The following is a 16,356-nucleotide window of genomic DNA, read 5'->3' as shown; positions in this document are numbered from 1 at the left end:
AAAAAAAAATACAAATTAGGGGTGGGCATTTCGGTTTACTTTCGGGTTCGGTTTGGGTTCGGTTTGGTTTGGGTAATTTAGGTTTTATAAAACTCAAACCAATTAAAACCAAAGTAGCTTCGGTTTGGGTTTAATTCAGTTCGGTTCAGTTTGGTTTAGTTTAGATTTAGTTCGGTTTACATTATTATGGTCTAGTTTGGTTCGGTGTAGTTTGGGTTGGTTATAAAATATGAAGGCATCAGTTTTATACTTTTATTATAAAATAATTAACTCATAAACGATAGAGTGAGAATATAAAAACTTATGCTACATGATTTTATATATAATAGTATTATTTGAATCGTATTTATAATTTTTTTTAAAGATATGAAAGTTATGAAAAAATGAAAAACGAAACTTTAACTAAAATTTGTAATATATTAATACATATATATATATCATATATATTTTTACTATATATATATTGGATTATTGGTTTGGTTCGGTTTGGTTCGGTTTAAACCCAAACCAAACCAAACCGTTCGGGTTGAGTAAAACATGAACAAATTGGGTTACATAAAGAGCACGGTTTGGTTTGGTTCGGTTTAACTTCGGTTTGGTTGGTTCGGTTCGGTTCGGTTTGGGTTTTTTGCCCACCCCTAATACAAATAATGAAAAATTGCATGTAAAATTTTGAAATATGCTCCATGGGTCCCAAGCAATTGCTTATATGGCATATCCTATGGGTCAGTCCTGTCTATCTTTGTGAAATAAATTTTTTCTTAAAACATCTATTTTTTTAAAAAACGGATGGAGTATATTTTTTTATATATACTTCATTTTCACACACATACGTTCAAAAGTCTACGTAGCTCTGCATTGTGAGATACTGATTATTCAAGTAACTTATGCGTGCGAAAGTCCTTGGAAACTCCAGACTCGCCCTGGTTCCGCTACTTCGAAACAACTCAGCGTCTCAGACTCTCAGCCACAACGATCAAAATATATTACTGACGTACTATTTTCTGAACTATAGTTTGAACCACCGAGTTCAAAAATGCATCATATGCCCAGTTTATAATTTCATTTTATATGTCAAAAATGCATCACATGATCGGTTAATCAATTAATCTATATTTAACAAAATAACAATTATGCATGTATGTACAAAAAACTATAAAATCCTTTAACAAAAAAAAAGTATAAAAAACTATATATACATAAGGCGTACGAGCCCACCGCTCTATTCTGATTATTGCATGTCGAAAAAGATTTTTCACAAAGAGTCCGCGTGAAATTAATGCCCAACCAAACTCTACTTAATTTCCACTCTTTCATTTTTTAAAATCGAATTTTCGAAATGAATGTAGGTTTTTGTACAGCGATAGACTCCGCCACTTTATGCAATTATTAGTTCAATTTTCTTACAACCGAGTATTTGAAGTTTTTAACCGAAACCTTCATATTCTTCAATATATAATCTGCAACATTTATTTGAATTCTAGCATAAGCAATGGTACCCCACGGCCCACGTCGTATACTGGTGTAATTTTTTTCTAATTTAGAGAAAATAATCTACATGACCTCATTATTACATGGTGTAATTTTTACAAAAAAAATGGTGTAATTAATAACAAAACATGAAAAACATGGCCTCATGACTTCATGAGTGAGATAATTAACTACATACGTACTATTTCTTACAACAATCAACCTAAAACTGTAGGAACTTGATTAATATTCGTAAAAATTTACGATTAAAAAATGGATATATCCGTATTAAATTTCGTTTGTCTTTAAGCTTTCAGAATGATTTCGTTAGACAATTTGTAAGTTAACTAAAGAGATACATTTTGATTTATTTGTCACAGTAAAATGTGATAGTTGTTTCAAGAACGATGCCGTTAGTATAGCCAATATAGACAAAAGTTTTCTTGCTAAATTTTGAAAATTCTATTTATTTTCGTGAAAACCAAGTCCACGACTAATTCTTACATAAAGTAAGACTAATTTCAAAAGCACAGGTTTCAAAATTACAAGAACCATTAGACAATACTATATATACAATTTAAACTAATTACTTATAAAGTTCCTACCAACCAGACGATAGGATCGATCGTGTTTGAATATTATATCCAAAACTATCGTTATCAATTTCTCAAAACGAAGTTATTAGTGAGACGACAAGTCCATTACCACGAAAATACATTTCACACAGTTTGCTCTTTCTTTAACCCCATAAGATATCTTTAACTATAGTATTTACTTTGGACCCACCGATCTTAAAATAAAGTGTGCCCAAACTTAACAACAGCTAAGAAAAGAAAATATTATAACAGTACGTTTTCCGACTCCCTCCCTATATAGACTCAGAACTTCTTTGGGTTCTTCACATTTCACAACCACCACGACTCCTACATTTCCCATTATAAAGAAAAAACTCACTTCACGGAAACATTGTGTTATACCATACATAAAAATCAGTTCTTAAGTGTTTTTTTTTGGTTGTGGTCAATGGAGAGTTACTTGAGGAAATGTTGTTTGGTTTCTGTGTTGGTTTTATATCTAGGTTTAGGGTTTAATGTAAAAGCAGAGCCTCAAGTTCCATGCTACTTTATCTTTGGTGATTCTTTGGTTGATAATGGAAACAACAATGGTCTTTCCTCTCTTGCAAGAGCCGATTATTACCCTTACGGCATTGATTTGGGCGGGCCAACCGGTCGCTTTTCCAATGGAAAAACTACCGTGGATGAAATCGGTAAACCCTAAACTATATCTTTCTTGTTTACAAAACATGTTTCCACTGCTCCTCAGAGATGTAATCTCATTTTGGTTAACTAAACTAGAGTGAGACTTGAAATGTTATAATCATAATCTAACATGGGGTTTTGACATTTCTTGTGATATAATGAAGCTGAGCTACTTGGATTTGATAACTACATTCCTGCATATAGTGATGTGAGTGGAGAGCAGATACTTCAAGGAGTCAACTACGCATCTGCAGCTGCTGGAATTAGAGAAGAAACCGGTCAACAATTGGTAACCAGAAACAATTTTTGATAAATATATATATGTTTCCATATAAGACAAAACAAAACAATAGCTTTTCTTCGTTTTTTTTTGGGAATGAAGGGACAAAGGATACCATTTAGTGGACAAGTTCAGAATTACCAGAATACAGTGGCACAGGTGGTGGAACTCCTTGGAGATGAGAATACTGCAGCTGATTACCTTAGGAAATGTATTTACTCCGTTGGTTTGGGAAGCAATGACTATCTTAATAATTACTTCATGCCTCAGTACTATTCCACTAGCAGACAGTACACTCCCGAACAGTACGCTGATGATCTTATCAATCGTTACCGCGACCAACTCAATGTAAGTTCTCTCAAGTTAATTGATTTTAAATTTGATGAGACTATGCCGCTGTAATAACTCTGTTTTGTGTGTGTCCTAGATTCTAATCATCGGATAATCTTTTGATTTACTTAGGAGTAATTTGGAAAATTTCGCATAATAGATATGAACATGATTTGGTACGAATCAATATTAATTTCAAACTATGATGGCTTGGTTTGCATCACGAGAGTAGAGAGATAAATACTTTTGTTTCCCGCTATTTTTAAACCATGTTAGTTGCAAACTAGATCAATGAGCACATCATCAGTAAAAAAAAAATTATTAGAATAATTTAACATTAATTTATAATTTTCAAAAAAAAAAAAAATTAATTTCAAGCTTCAGCCCTTAAAAAAAAATCAAATTCTGAAAAATACTTTAGCTATAGGAACCCATTTTGGTTATAAAGTTTCGTGTGTTCAAAAAAAAAAAAAAAAAAAAAGGTTATAAAGTTTCATATTTAGTTCTGTTAGAGAGATCTATCTAGTTCATTTCTGAGTACATTCCTTGTTCCACAATATCTCTCTTTGCGTGTTTATGAAGGCACTATACAACTACGGAGCTAGAAAGTTTGCATTGGTAGGAGTGGGAGCCATAGGGTGTAGTCCTAACGCACTCGCACAAGGCAGCCCCGATGGAACAACTTGTGTGGAGCGTCTCAACTCGGCCAACCGAATCTTCAACAACAGGCTTAAGTCTATGGTCCAACAGCTCAACAACGAGCACTCTGATGCTAAGTTCAGCTACATTAATGCTTATGGCGTTTTCCAGGACATAATCGCCAACCCCTCTGCTTACGGTACACATAATTCTTCATGTATCTTAAGTCTTAACTCTATCACAAAATAAAACATTACAAAATCGATATTTTATTGAGAATTCGACCAAAAAAAACCTAAACTTTGCACGAATTGCCAAAAAAAACATGAACTTTTGGGCTGACCAAAAAAACACCAAACTTTCATTGACTTTAGAATTAATTAACAATGTTTTCGTTGAATTGCCAATTTAGCACGCCGTCAACAAATTTAACAGAAATATTTAACGTCGTTTATTGTTGGCGTTAAGTAAAACGACGTCGTTTGCAAATGAGATGAAACGACGTCGTTTTACATGATTTGAAATTAAAAATATGTAAACCCCTAGAATCGAACCCAGGTTGGTTGGTCAAATGACAAGGTATTTTACCACTGGGCTACTGGCACTTTCAATGTACTTACTAACATGTTTATTTTTATTTGATACATGTTAAATATAAAAAATTCTCTAAAAACTTAATAAGATCTTTAAAATTCCAAAAAAATTAAAAAATAAAGAAGATTTTTATAAAATTAATTTAGAAATTAAAATTAAAAATAAAACTTTCTTTTTCTTTTTAAAAAATAAAAACTCTTCCAAAATTTTCTAAAAACTTAAAAGATCTTTAAAATTCCAAAAAAAATAAAAAAAATAAAGAAGATTTTTATAAAATTAATTTAGAAATTAAAATTAAAAATAAAATTTTCTTTTTCTTTTTCTTTTTAAAAAATAAAAACTCTTCCAAAATTTTCTAAAAACTTAAAAAGATCTTTAAAATTCCAAAAAATTGAAAAAATAAAGAATTTTTTTATAAAATTAATTTTGAAATTAAAATAGAAAATAAAAATTTATTTTTTCTTTTCAAAAAATAAAAAATCTTCCAAACTTTTCAATTTTTTTTAATACATTTGCTAAAAGTTGAAATTAATTATACACACATAAAAAGTTGATAATTGTAACTTTAATTTTTTGCATTTTATTATAATTTTTAAAAAAATTGGATTTTTTTTTAAAATGAAAAATTTGGAAATTTTTTGATTTTTTAATTTCAATTTTAATTTCAAAATTAAAGATAAAGTTTTTATTTTAATAAAATTTTTTTTTTGTTAATTTCAATAAAATTTTAAAGATCTTTTTAAGTTTTTAGAAAATTTTGGAAGAGTTTTTATTTTTTAAAAAGAAAAATAAAATTTTATTTTTAATTTTAATTTCTAAATTAATTTTATAAAAATCTTCTTTATTTTTTTAATTTTTTTGGAATTTTAAAGATCTTATTAAGTTTTTAGAGAATTTTTTACATTTGATATGTACCAAATAAAAGTAAACATGTTAGTAAGTACATTGAAAGTGTGAGTAGCCCAGTGGTAAAAGACCTTGCCATTTGACCATCCAACCTGGGTTCGAATCCAGGGGTCTACTTATTTTTAATTTCAAATCCTGTAAAACGACGTCGTTTTCAAATGAGATGAAACGACGTCGTTTCACTTAACGTCAACATTTAACGTCTAGTTAACACTGTGTTAACTGAGAGTTCACGGCGTGCTAAATTGGCAAGTCAATCCTAAGTTTATTAATAAACTAAAAAAGTCAACAAAAGTAAATGATTTTTTTGGCCAGGCTCGAGTACAGGTTTTCTTTGGCAATTCGTGAAAAGTTTGTGTTTTTTTTGGTCGAATTCTCATATTTTATTTGTAATTTATACTAAAAAGGGTTTTCTTGAATCTTGATATATATATTTGGGCCTGTGGGTGAATGTTTTCAGGGTTTACGGTTACTAACGCTGCATGTTGCGGAGTTGGAAGGAACGGAGGTCAGCTAACATGTTTACCGGGACAAGGCCCGTGCCCGAACCGTAATGAGTATGTGTTTTGGGATGCGTTTCATCCAACGGATGCTGCGAACACGATCATTGCTCAGAGATCTTACAAAGCTCAATCGTCTTCTGACGTTTATCCAATTGATATCTCATCATTGGCACGGCTTTGAAAGGACAGAGAATAGATGAGCTTTCAACCAAATGTACTTATGATTTTCAAGTTCTAAATTCAGTTAATGGGAAAAGATTCTGATGTTATGTGTGTACCCAAATTGTTATACTTTATAAAAGTTACACTTTCTGGTTCACTTCCACAATGCTTTGTTTTTTCTTGGGAGTTAATAATCAATATATAAGAGAAAATGAAAATTTTTGTGATCATACCAGTAAGAGTTCCAAAGAAAATTAAAGAAAAAACAGAAAATGAAAAGGGTTAAGCATTACAGTCGAACCAAAATTATCAACCAAACGAATGGAGTTACAATGCGAACAAACATAATGATCCAAAAAGTTGTACCACACGAAACAGTATAAAATAGACAAATACTGGTGAGCTATGATTTTTGTGCCGCCATCTGCATCCACTTTTTTGTAAAAATCTATAAGAACACCTTCATGAAAACCTCTTACCAATGTATCTCGCAATATCTTATACTCCGCTTTTACATATATCACCGACCGAACCCAAAATACGAATTTAGTTCTAAACCAATCGGTGTTGAAATTAGGGCTGTAACTTTTAACCGGAACCGTTTATCCGAACCGAATCTCATCCGAAATGGATAAGTTCAGTTTTAGACTTTTAGTCGATTTATCCGATAGGTATTAGTGCTGATTATCCATGGATATCGGACCGGTTTCGATTTTTACCCAGAACCGATCGGATACCCGATTAAACCGAAGTCTGTGCTTAAAAACACACATATTTGTAACTCCCAAGGATCGAAGTGTCATGTGTAATAACACTATGCTACTTAAACTTTGTTGTACTTATCTACATATACGATTCTGATTCACATGGATCTTACCCGAAATCTACCAAGTACCTACTGGATAGAGAATTCATTTATCAAAAAAACCCAAGCCCGAATGAATCTTACCCGAACCCGATCCGAATATCCGAAATCTCAGGCCTAGTTGAGATGTCTACGCCAAACAAACCGATATAATACAAAATTACTAAATAAATCAGAATTCTTTTCGACATAGACCAAAGTTCTATAAATGAACTAAGTAATATTGTTACAAGTATTTAATTTATTTTATAATTTGTTATCAAATGTTTAAAAAAAAATCAAATCAGAACGTAAAAGCTCCATTGGTCCAGTGATTTGACTAAGGGTTTATTAATGCTTCTATACTAAAAAAATATGGGTTTGCGAATTAAAAAAAAAGACTTACAAGAGATCCGTAGCATAGCGCGAGGAGTACCGTCAAATGTGGATCCGATAAGGGACTTCAAGTGATGCAGTCAGATGTAAATCACATGAAGCAGATAAAATTGTCGGCTGTAGAATCATCGGTAATATTTCTCATAATTTGTAATATCATAATTATTCAGTGTTTAAAGAAAATCAAATCAGACCAAACCCAAACCGATAATTTTAGGTACAGTTTGGTGACAAAGTCATAATATCACATAAACCAAAAAGTGACCGAATCAAACAATCCAAATGTCTATCTCATCCATATTACATTTTCAGTTCATCTTACGTGGTCATGAAAATCTCGTAGTTATTTCTTCTCATCCTACGTTATATTATTACGTACATGCTCTAATATAAATTATATAATGAGATATTTAAAATTCAAGCTTAAATGGTTATCAATCATTACTTGATTGTGATCTTAATCTCAAAAAGTGAGTATAATTTAAACGTCTTGTTTTTGGTTGATTAATATACCTTATTTTTCTTCTTCTTATGATTATATGATTGAGACTAATGACGGCCGAAAGATTGAATGATCAAGTCTTCTAGATATATCTTAGAAAAGTTTTATGCCTTTACATTTAATCTTATACATACTTAGAATCTACAGATTGGTGTTTTGAAAATATGACTTCTGTTATGACCAAAACCTTTGTGAAGAAATCATTCAAGGGCAAATGTATCTGTCACTACTAAGTCCATAATGATTTAGTTACAAAGTGGTAATACATTTGGTTAATAGGGGAATATGGCAATCGCTTAGCGTTGGATTGAAAATGTCTTCTGATATAATGAAGAACCAGTGAATCGCCAACCCGTTTGAGTTTCAGTCGGATCCTAAACTACTCTAGTATCCAATATGAGGTTTCCAGACAGCTGTATACATGGAAATTCACCGTATATCATGCAAGATATAATATAATAAATGTGTTATTATCCTATGCTAAGAGTTTCACCTACGATCTTAAATTGAATGAGTTGGAGGAGACATGGAAGCATCACTGGGCCTGGTCAATTTATGATACAAAGTCGTTGATTTATTCACGAAGAACCCACTTTTTCATTTAATGCTCAAACCTAATTCTTCATCTGTTTTCTTTTCACCAATTTTCCTCTCCATTCTAAATAATTGAAATCTTATAATTATATATAGATATATACACACAGCAAGTGACACCAATAATACACGATCTATCACGATTTTATATCTCATTTGTTATATAAAATGATTTTAGTTGACGGATTGACCAAGTTTGGATTTTGTACGTGGAATAAACTCTACTTCGGAAGCACAAGTGACTTTGTCAAAACCTACGTACGCGTTTTTGTCTTCTCAGATTACGCTGCAAAATATCTTTACAATTTTTTTAAGAGATTTAGACGATAAAATTCTTCATCCAATTATCAAAATTAGTATTATGGTAAGTAGAGATATATATCAGAGGTAGCATATGCTTTTTACTGGTATGAGAATTGTTGAGTTTTGATATTACTAGAAAACATTCAAATTTTTTTTTTCTGTTTTTGTTTCTTCATAGTTTTATATGGACTTACTTTACTATTCAAACCAAACCAAAAACCAAACTAAAACTAATCCGATTTTTTTTTCAATATGCAAATGATTCTTATATTTTGAACTTTAAATACTCAAAAAGGAAACTCTCAAATCAAACCGAACCAAATATGAAATACCTAAACGTACAGTTTATCACTTCAACTCTTTAAAGCAATGATGATATTTTTTGAGCTAAATATAATGACGTTCTTAAGTCTGTGATTGCTGTCGATGCGGTTGTCGGCACATACAAAGTTTAAAGAGATAAGTACTAGTATTTAATTTTGATCAATGGATGAGAACAAAAACAGATTTTTTTTCATTGAAGCCACCAATGTTAAAGTGAGTACATAACATTAATAATGCTACGCATATAAATACACACAACCTCTACAGATTTTCTTCACATCACTCCACTTTCCATTTCCAATCTCTTTTGTCACTCGACAGATTTTGGTTTTGAAATGGAGAGTTATAACTTAAGGAAATGGTGTGTAGTGTTTGTGTTGTTGGGTTTAGCGTTTAGTGTAACAAAAGCACAACAAGTTCCATGTTACTTCATCTTTGGTGACTCTTTGGTTGACAATGGAAACAACAACGGTCTTGTTTCTTTTGCAAGAGCAAATTACTTCCCTTACGGCATCGATTTTGGCGGCCCCACTGGCCGTTTCTCCAACGGAAGAACCACCGTTGACGAGATCGGTACGTATCCTTTTATAACAATCTTGTTACATAATCTAATGTGACTAAAATGTTACAAGTCCTAGGCTAATATGGTTTTGACCTTTCTTTGTGACATAATGAAGCTGAGCTACTTGGATTTAATGATTACATTCCTGCGTACAATAGTGTGAGAGGTCGGCAAATACTCACAGGAGTTAATTACGCATCTGCAGCTGCCGGAATCAGAGATGAAACCGGCCGACAATTGGTAACTAAACATATATAAACCTTTTTACCCTTGAATATTATTAGAAAAATTCTAATTTTTTTAATTGCTTTCTTGTAAAATGAAGGGACAAAGGATAAGCTTTAGTGGGCAAGTTAGGAACTACCAGAACACGGTGCAGCAGGTTGTGAGTCTGCTAGGAGGCGAGACTCAAGCAGCAGATTACCTCAAGAGATGCATTTACTCTGTTGGTATGGGAAGCAATGACTACCTCAATAACTACTTCATGCCTACGTTCTACTCCTCTAGCAGACAATTCACACCAGAACAATACGCTAACGATCTCATCAGTCGCTACAGCACTCAGCTTAACGTACGTTTCATCTAAATATGGCTTGTCTACCTAACTCTATTTTTATGTCAATATTAGATAATTAATTAACATAAAATTACAAGCTTTGTGTAGGCACTATACAACTATGGGGCTAGGAAGTTTGCATTGATAGGAATCGGCGCAATCGGTTGTAGTCCTAACGCGCTCGCACGCAGTCGTGACAGTAGGACTTGCGACGAAAGAATCAACTCAGCAAACCAAATCTTCAACAGCAAGCTACGGTCTCTGGTTGATCAGCTCAACAACAACCACCCTGATGCGAAGTTCACATACATCAATGCTTATGACATTTTCCAGGATATGATCAAAAACCCATCTAGATTTGGTATATACATAGACACACATTTGTTTTATTATTATTGAAGAAACCGAACTTGATATAGGTTTTGTCGGAAATGTTTTTTTTATTTGTTTCTCTCTCCAGGGTTTAGAGTGACGAACGCAGGATGCTGTGGTATCGGAAGAAATGCTGGTCAGATCACATGTTTACCGGGACAAAGACCATGTAGAGACAGAAACGCGTACGTGTTCTGGGACGCGTTTCACCCAACTGAAGCTGCAAACATTGTTATCGCAAGGAGATCGTACAAGGCAGAGTCGCCTTCAGACGCTTACCCTATGGATATCTCAGGGCTGGCACGGCTTTGAAGAAAACTGATGAGAAAAATAAAAAAGAAACTAAAAGAAGTTCCACAAACTAATGTGTGTGTGTATCTTCTCGTGTATTGTCATTTCATATGTTATATTTTTGGCATAAATTTGAAAATCAACCATTTCTATATATATTCATACACATTGTTCATAGGAATTGCTATTATAGTCACGATATAAAGTAGAACACACTTAACATGTTGCTTCCAGTAACTTGTCACCTAAAGAAACACATGGACCAATGATTGTGCAAAACCAAACTAACCCGGAAAAAATCGAACCCAATTTCACCACTATAAATTTTTGTGATTCTTATTGATGTCTGATTTTAAATTACTACTAATTGTTAAACCATATGATTAGTTGGTATACTAACTTTTAGGAACCGTTTACATTGAATTGGTCTGGTTTATGGGGGATATTTTGGTACAGAGACATACCTCAATCTATCTCCAGGTGCACCAAAATCTCCCGTACGTTTTGGTTATGTTACTTGAGCTCAGGAGCAGCTACAAGCTCAGGGCCTCAGCCCTCAGGCAATCGTGGGTAAGCCCACAAACCTGACTTAACATCATAAGTTATAAGCATGGGAGTGCATATTGGAGAAACTCTTCGTTGATTAGGTGGACCTAGTGAATCTCAGATCCGGCCCTGATCCAACATAAATTGAAAATGCTGAGACATGAATGTTCATTTGTTTCACTGGTAACCTCTGCATGATTGTCATTCCAGCATGTCGAAACCATCACCGGATCTTCAAGAGTCACCTGATCTTCGTACCAGCTCGAAACCATCTTTGATTTTCTTTTGTAATGATTAATTGATTTAAACGATAAAATGGCATGCAAATTTCACAGAAACGTGACATGAAACGTCCTTACATCCACCATGTGTGGAAAAGTGAATCACACAAAAATTTACATCTCCGACTTGATAATAAAAGTCGTCTACATAACCAAACCGGACCAAAACTTAATAGTCAACCAATACAAAACCAAAGCACTCTAAAAGTCGAACCAAACCGAACCCAACCGAGCGGTTGCTTGCTTACGAAACCATGTACAAGAAAGATTCGCTGTGCAAAGAATGCTGTCGGAAAAACATGATCTCATCTTCTAAAACCTCTCAATAATTAAGCAACGAATACTTCACACGCAACACAATCTTACCCTTTTCAACGCCTAGCTTTGCTCCAGTCACAAGCCAATGTCCAGGCAAATCCTGTGGTCCTTTCAACATCTCAGACGAGTCCACAATCTTAGCCAGCTTCCCTGCCTGCCCCGACAAGTCTTCTCTCTTCTCCTCACCCGAACTACTCGATGTAGAGGCACCTCCCTGTTCGAGTCTCCCCGTGGAAGCAACCGGCGTGTGGTCCCAAACAGACCGTCTTATAGTGCAACCAGGGACTTTAGAGAAGAGTAGTTTCAAATGCAAAACGTTCTTTGATCCGAAGTTCCAAACACCGAGCTGAGCTCCGGTGACAATGTGAACGCCGGAAAGATCTCCTATGTGCGTCTCGGTGTGTTCTATCGGCGAGGTGCTTACGTGTGAGAAGTTCTTCCATTTGATAGGCTCGAACCAGCGGCTGTCTTGCTCTTCTGGTCCTTGCCATTTCGGTGCACCGATAGGCACGTGAGAGTCCCAATGTGGCTGCAATATCTTGGGGAGAGAGACCAAGTGTTGTAAATGGATAGAGAGACGGTTTTGTTTGCTTCCTTCTAAGCTTAGCCTGAGTCCTGTGACCGGTTTACGTCCAACCGTTACCTGAAAATACACCCATATGCAATCAATATGTTCAGTTTATCCAAAAACCGAAAGCGGATCAAATTTCATAAATACCCAAACAACTCCTATATTTCTATATCCAAAATATTTAAATGGAACCAAAACCGAATCAAGAATCTAATGGATATCCAAATTTATGAAATATGATTTTTATACATACACTTTTTTACTAAAAAGCAGCATTAAAAATAAAAAATAAAACTAATTTAGCCAATCATCAAAAAAAATTATAAAACATCATTGGTCACACGGTTTTCAATAAAATAAAATTGATATTAAAATATCAAAACATCATGTATTTTGAAACATCAAAAACATCATCTATTTTGTAACGAAGGGAGTATAACATAACCAAATATCTATAACAAAACCAAACTGGAACTAAACCTAACCAAATACTACCTGCTTCCTTGGATTTTAAATGGATCCTAGCGAATACCAGAAATAACCGAATGGAAACGAATATCTGAATGACCAAGCCTAAACCTAAACAATAAATCAAACCGAAAGAATGTTCTGCTCTGTGTTTACCTGATCAGCGCTGACGAATAGTTTGGGACCCATTAAGCTGAACTGAAGAGATTCACACACAGGTTCTTTACGTTGGAGGTTACTCTGCTCAGGAGCCCATGCTCTAGCTATTTGGAAGTCCAAGAAGTACTGTAAATCTTCGATAGGAGGCTTATCTGGTAAATAGATTTTTATGTTTGTAAGAATGCTAAAAATGTAGATTCAAATATAAAGATGTTTTCTTAAAAAAAAAAAAAATAGAAACTCACATTCCAAATAAAGCTCGATAGCACGAGTTAAATGCCTTAGACCAGGCACACCTTCCAGCAAAGAGACAATAGGAGTAAAAGTCATGTTGATAATGTCTGGAGCTGCAGGTACTGTCTTAGCCCATCTAGTGTGGCTTTGCTCAAGATCGTCTCCTCCTCTTCTCCTAAATATTACTGTAATATCCTACAGGAGAGAGCTCTTTCAGCTACAGAAAGAAACTAAACTCTGTTTACAAAAGAGTAATCTCGCCTTGTCTAACCTTGTCTTTGTATTTCAACGGTCCGGTGATAGATTGACTCTCTGCATCTTGAAACCTGTGCTTCCTCATGTCATTGACGTAGTTATCGATTTCAGATACTGGTAAAGGAGAAGACATATGCTGTCTGATGTACACCACGTCTCTTCCACCAATCGTCACAGAGGTTACAATATGAGTGCCGTAGTTTTCTATAAAACTGTATCAAAGGAGTAAACAAGTGGAGAGAATCATCAGAATCTACAACCACAAGATATAGAACTGTAGGGAACATAGTATACCTAGCTAAGGAAGCAGGATCCCATGAGGAAGGCACGGCGCGTTTGATCTCATTGCGCAAAAACAATGTAAGCTTTGCTAATTTGACTTCATAAAGCCGATTAAAGTATCCAACGACTGCAAGAGACTTTGTGGAAGCTGCATCTACTTGCCAAGAGCCAGTGTAGTTGAACATAGCGTTAAAGCATCCGAGTGGTATGTTCCCTTTGACACCTGATATCTCGTTAAAAGCTGCTGCCATCTGCCAAAACAAAAAGAAAAACAAATTAAAATACAAATCCACCAATTGTCCCAAGCTTCTAAATTTGGAAATGTCCAAAGGTTACTGTGAGCTAGTGGTTCCACAAATATCAGATCAGGCACCATGACAAAAGACAAAACATGGCTTAAATCTAAATTTAGATAAGTCCAAAGGTTAAATATCAAATCAGACAACATCCTAAAGACATAAAGGCAGCTTAATGTAAGAATATCATTTTTCAACACCAAGACTTAAGAATCCTAAGCTACAAAATCACCTCATGGAAGGTGCAAACAGGGATTCTTTGTAAGCCTTCTTCGCCTGGGGAGCACTCGATATCAACTGGGACATTAGGGAGAAGAAACCCATCGGACAATTCGAGATCTCTGTTTTGTCCCTCTTCGATGTGAACAAGTCTCGACCCAGGAGCTCCTTTGCAGTAAAGAAGCCTCACATCGGATGTGACATCGAAACCACGACCCAGAGCTTGGATCGCATTGCGAAGCGTCGTGGTCAAAGCTTCCGAGCTGGGTACGCTAAAGTTTCCTCCTTTACGATTCTCCATGACTAATAAGGCGGCGATGAAGTCGTCTAGGGTTCGTGAGTTTGATTGAGGAGGAAGAAGAAGAAGAAAGTTTCGAGCTTTTTTTGTTGTTGTTGTTGTTGTTCGATTTAGCTTCTCACCAACACCATTGCTGGTTTTGACTCCAATAATCGTAGAAACCGCGTTTTCAGATTTTTTTTATTTTATTTTATTTATTAATTTTTTTTGTTTATATATATTTTGTTGTGTGTGATATCAAGAAGATTCTTAGGTTTGACTGGTCTTGTAGTTTGCTAATTAGATCCTTTTTTCATTTCCAGACAGACAAATTCTTTGACTTTCTGTTCTTTAATTTTTTCCCCTTTTTTTCCAGGGTTTCCTTATATCATCATGTCCTTGTTCTTGAAATCGAGAGAGCATATGCTTTTCTTTTTCGGGGAATATGTTTCATTTTACTAAGTAAAAAAGTTTCGGTCAAAATGTTTAATATGTCTTTTGACAAAGTACATTGTTTATTCGTTATGTTAATTCAAGTTGTATATATTATATAATTCTTTTCAAAAGTAACATTTATCTAATATATTATAACTTTCATATGTTATATGAATTTTGACAATATTATCATTAATCTATTAAAATTGAAGTACAATTAGAAATTAATCCTAATTTTTTTTAATATTTACGGTTTATGCCGCTGGTATTATCTCTACTAGGCTTCACGTCATTTAATTAGAAGAAATAACGAGCCCACTAAAATTTGTTTACCCAATAATTATATTTGTATCTCTCATACCAATAAAACTTGGTTTCATCTTTCAACTACCGCATCCCAATCTCTGCATAATTAGGTGTTTATATGTTAGTAAACCAAGAGTGTAAAATCAAATGCCAAATTTTTTACTATCCATTTTACAACAAATAACATTAAAAATTTACTACCAAATAACTATAATAATGTAATTAACGAGAACATCACTAAACCGGTTTATATGTGTAACAAGAAGTACATACAATTTAAAATTTTATTCGGTTTAGTATAAAGTAGTTTTAAATATAATTTCAAAACTTATCTAAATAAAAACAGAAAAATCATTTGTAATATAAAAAGAATTACAGATTTTCTATCAATTAGGTATATTCAAAATTGTTAATAGATCCACTAAATATTGCTAAAATTAGTTTTCGATTTTTCATGTTCTTCACCGAGAAAGTTTGACTCTCTTTTATATAACATTTAAATTGTTTAGTCTAAGTTTGATTTAGCCATAGTTTTCTTTGGAATTGAACTATCAATGTCTAGAAAAAAATCTAGTTAGACATTATTATTTGAACCTAGATAATCCATTTGATATTCCTAAACAAGGGACTCAAACATCATGCAAGTAAGGTTCTCAGATTTTTTTCATGGAGTAAGGTTCGCATAGGTGGTTTGAAAAGAATAATTTTAAATGAGTTAAATTTGTAGTTAAAACGATTAGATTATCTACAATTTTTTTTAATGAAAAACACATACAACTACAAGTTAACTAGAAAAGTCTATTATCCTAAAGAAAATTAAAT

At 33.6% G+C, this 16,356-nt stretch overlaps 3 protein-coding genes across 3 annotated transcripts; 2 read left to right on the top strand and 1 right to left on the bottom strand.

The window, feature by feature from the left end:
* The first annotated feature begins 2,315 nt into the window (after positions 1–2,315).
* LOC103835266 (GDSL esterase/lipase At1g29660) lies at positions 2,316–6,373 on the top strand. The gene is made up of 5 exons (XM_009111409.3): positions 2,316–2,737; positions 2,894–3,018; positions 3,112–3,357; positions 3,922–4,177; positions 5,939–6,373. Exons 1-5 carry the CDS (start codon positions 2,494–2,496, stop codon positions 6,160–6,162), a joined length of 1,095 nt encoding a protein of 364 aa, XP_009109657.1. The 5' UTR covers positions 2,316–2,493; the 3' UTR covers positions 6,163–6,373.
* A 2,989-nt stretch (positions 6,374–9,362) lies between these two features.
* Positions 9,363–11,062, top strand: LOC103835265 (GDSL esterase/lipase At1g29670). The gene is made up of 5 exons (XM_033276974.1): positions 9,363–9,679; positions 9,784–9,908; positions 9,994–10,239; positions 10,333–10,585; positions 10,685–11,062. Exons 1-5 carry the CDS (start codon positions 9,442–9,444, stop codon positions 10,906–10,908), a joined length of 1,086 nt encoding a protein of 361 aa, XP_033132865.1. The 5' UTR covers positions 9,363–9,441; the 3' UTR covers positions 10,909–11,062.
* A 673-nt stretch (positions 11,063–11,735) lies between these two features.
* On the bottom strand, positions 11,736–15,393 carry LOC103835264 (MACPF domain-containing protein CAD1). Its single transcript, XM_009111406.3, has 6 exons — positions 14,530–15,393; positions 14,014–14,252; positions 13,736–13,931; positions 13,476–13,659; positions 13,228–13,382; positions 11,736–12,675 (listed from the first exon to the last, which is right to left on the bottom strand). The coding sequence occupies exons 1-6, from the start codon at positions 14,815–14,817 to the stop codon at positions 12,037–12,039; spliced, it is 1,701 nt and encodes a 566-aa protein (XP_009109654.1). The 5' UTR covers positions 14,818–15,393; the 3' UTR covers positions 11,736–12,036.
* Between the last annotated feature and the right edge of the window lie 963 nt (positions 15,394–16,356).

The sequence above is a fragment of the Brassica rapa genome, chromosome A08, assembly GCF_000309985.2.
Source record: "Brassica rapa cultivar Chiifu-401-42 chromosome A08, CAAS_Brap_v3.01, whole genome shotgun sequence".
Taxonomy (NCBI): domain Eukaryota; kingdom Viridiplantae; phylum Streptophyta; class Magnoliopsida; order Brassicales; family Brassicaceae; genus Brassica; species Brassica rapa.
Note: the sequence above shows the minus strand (reverse complement) of the source record. Positions and strands in the feature narration are given on the sequence as shown.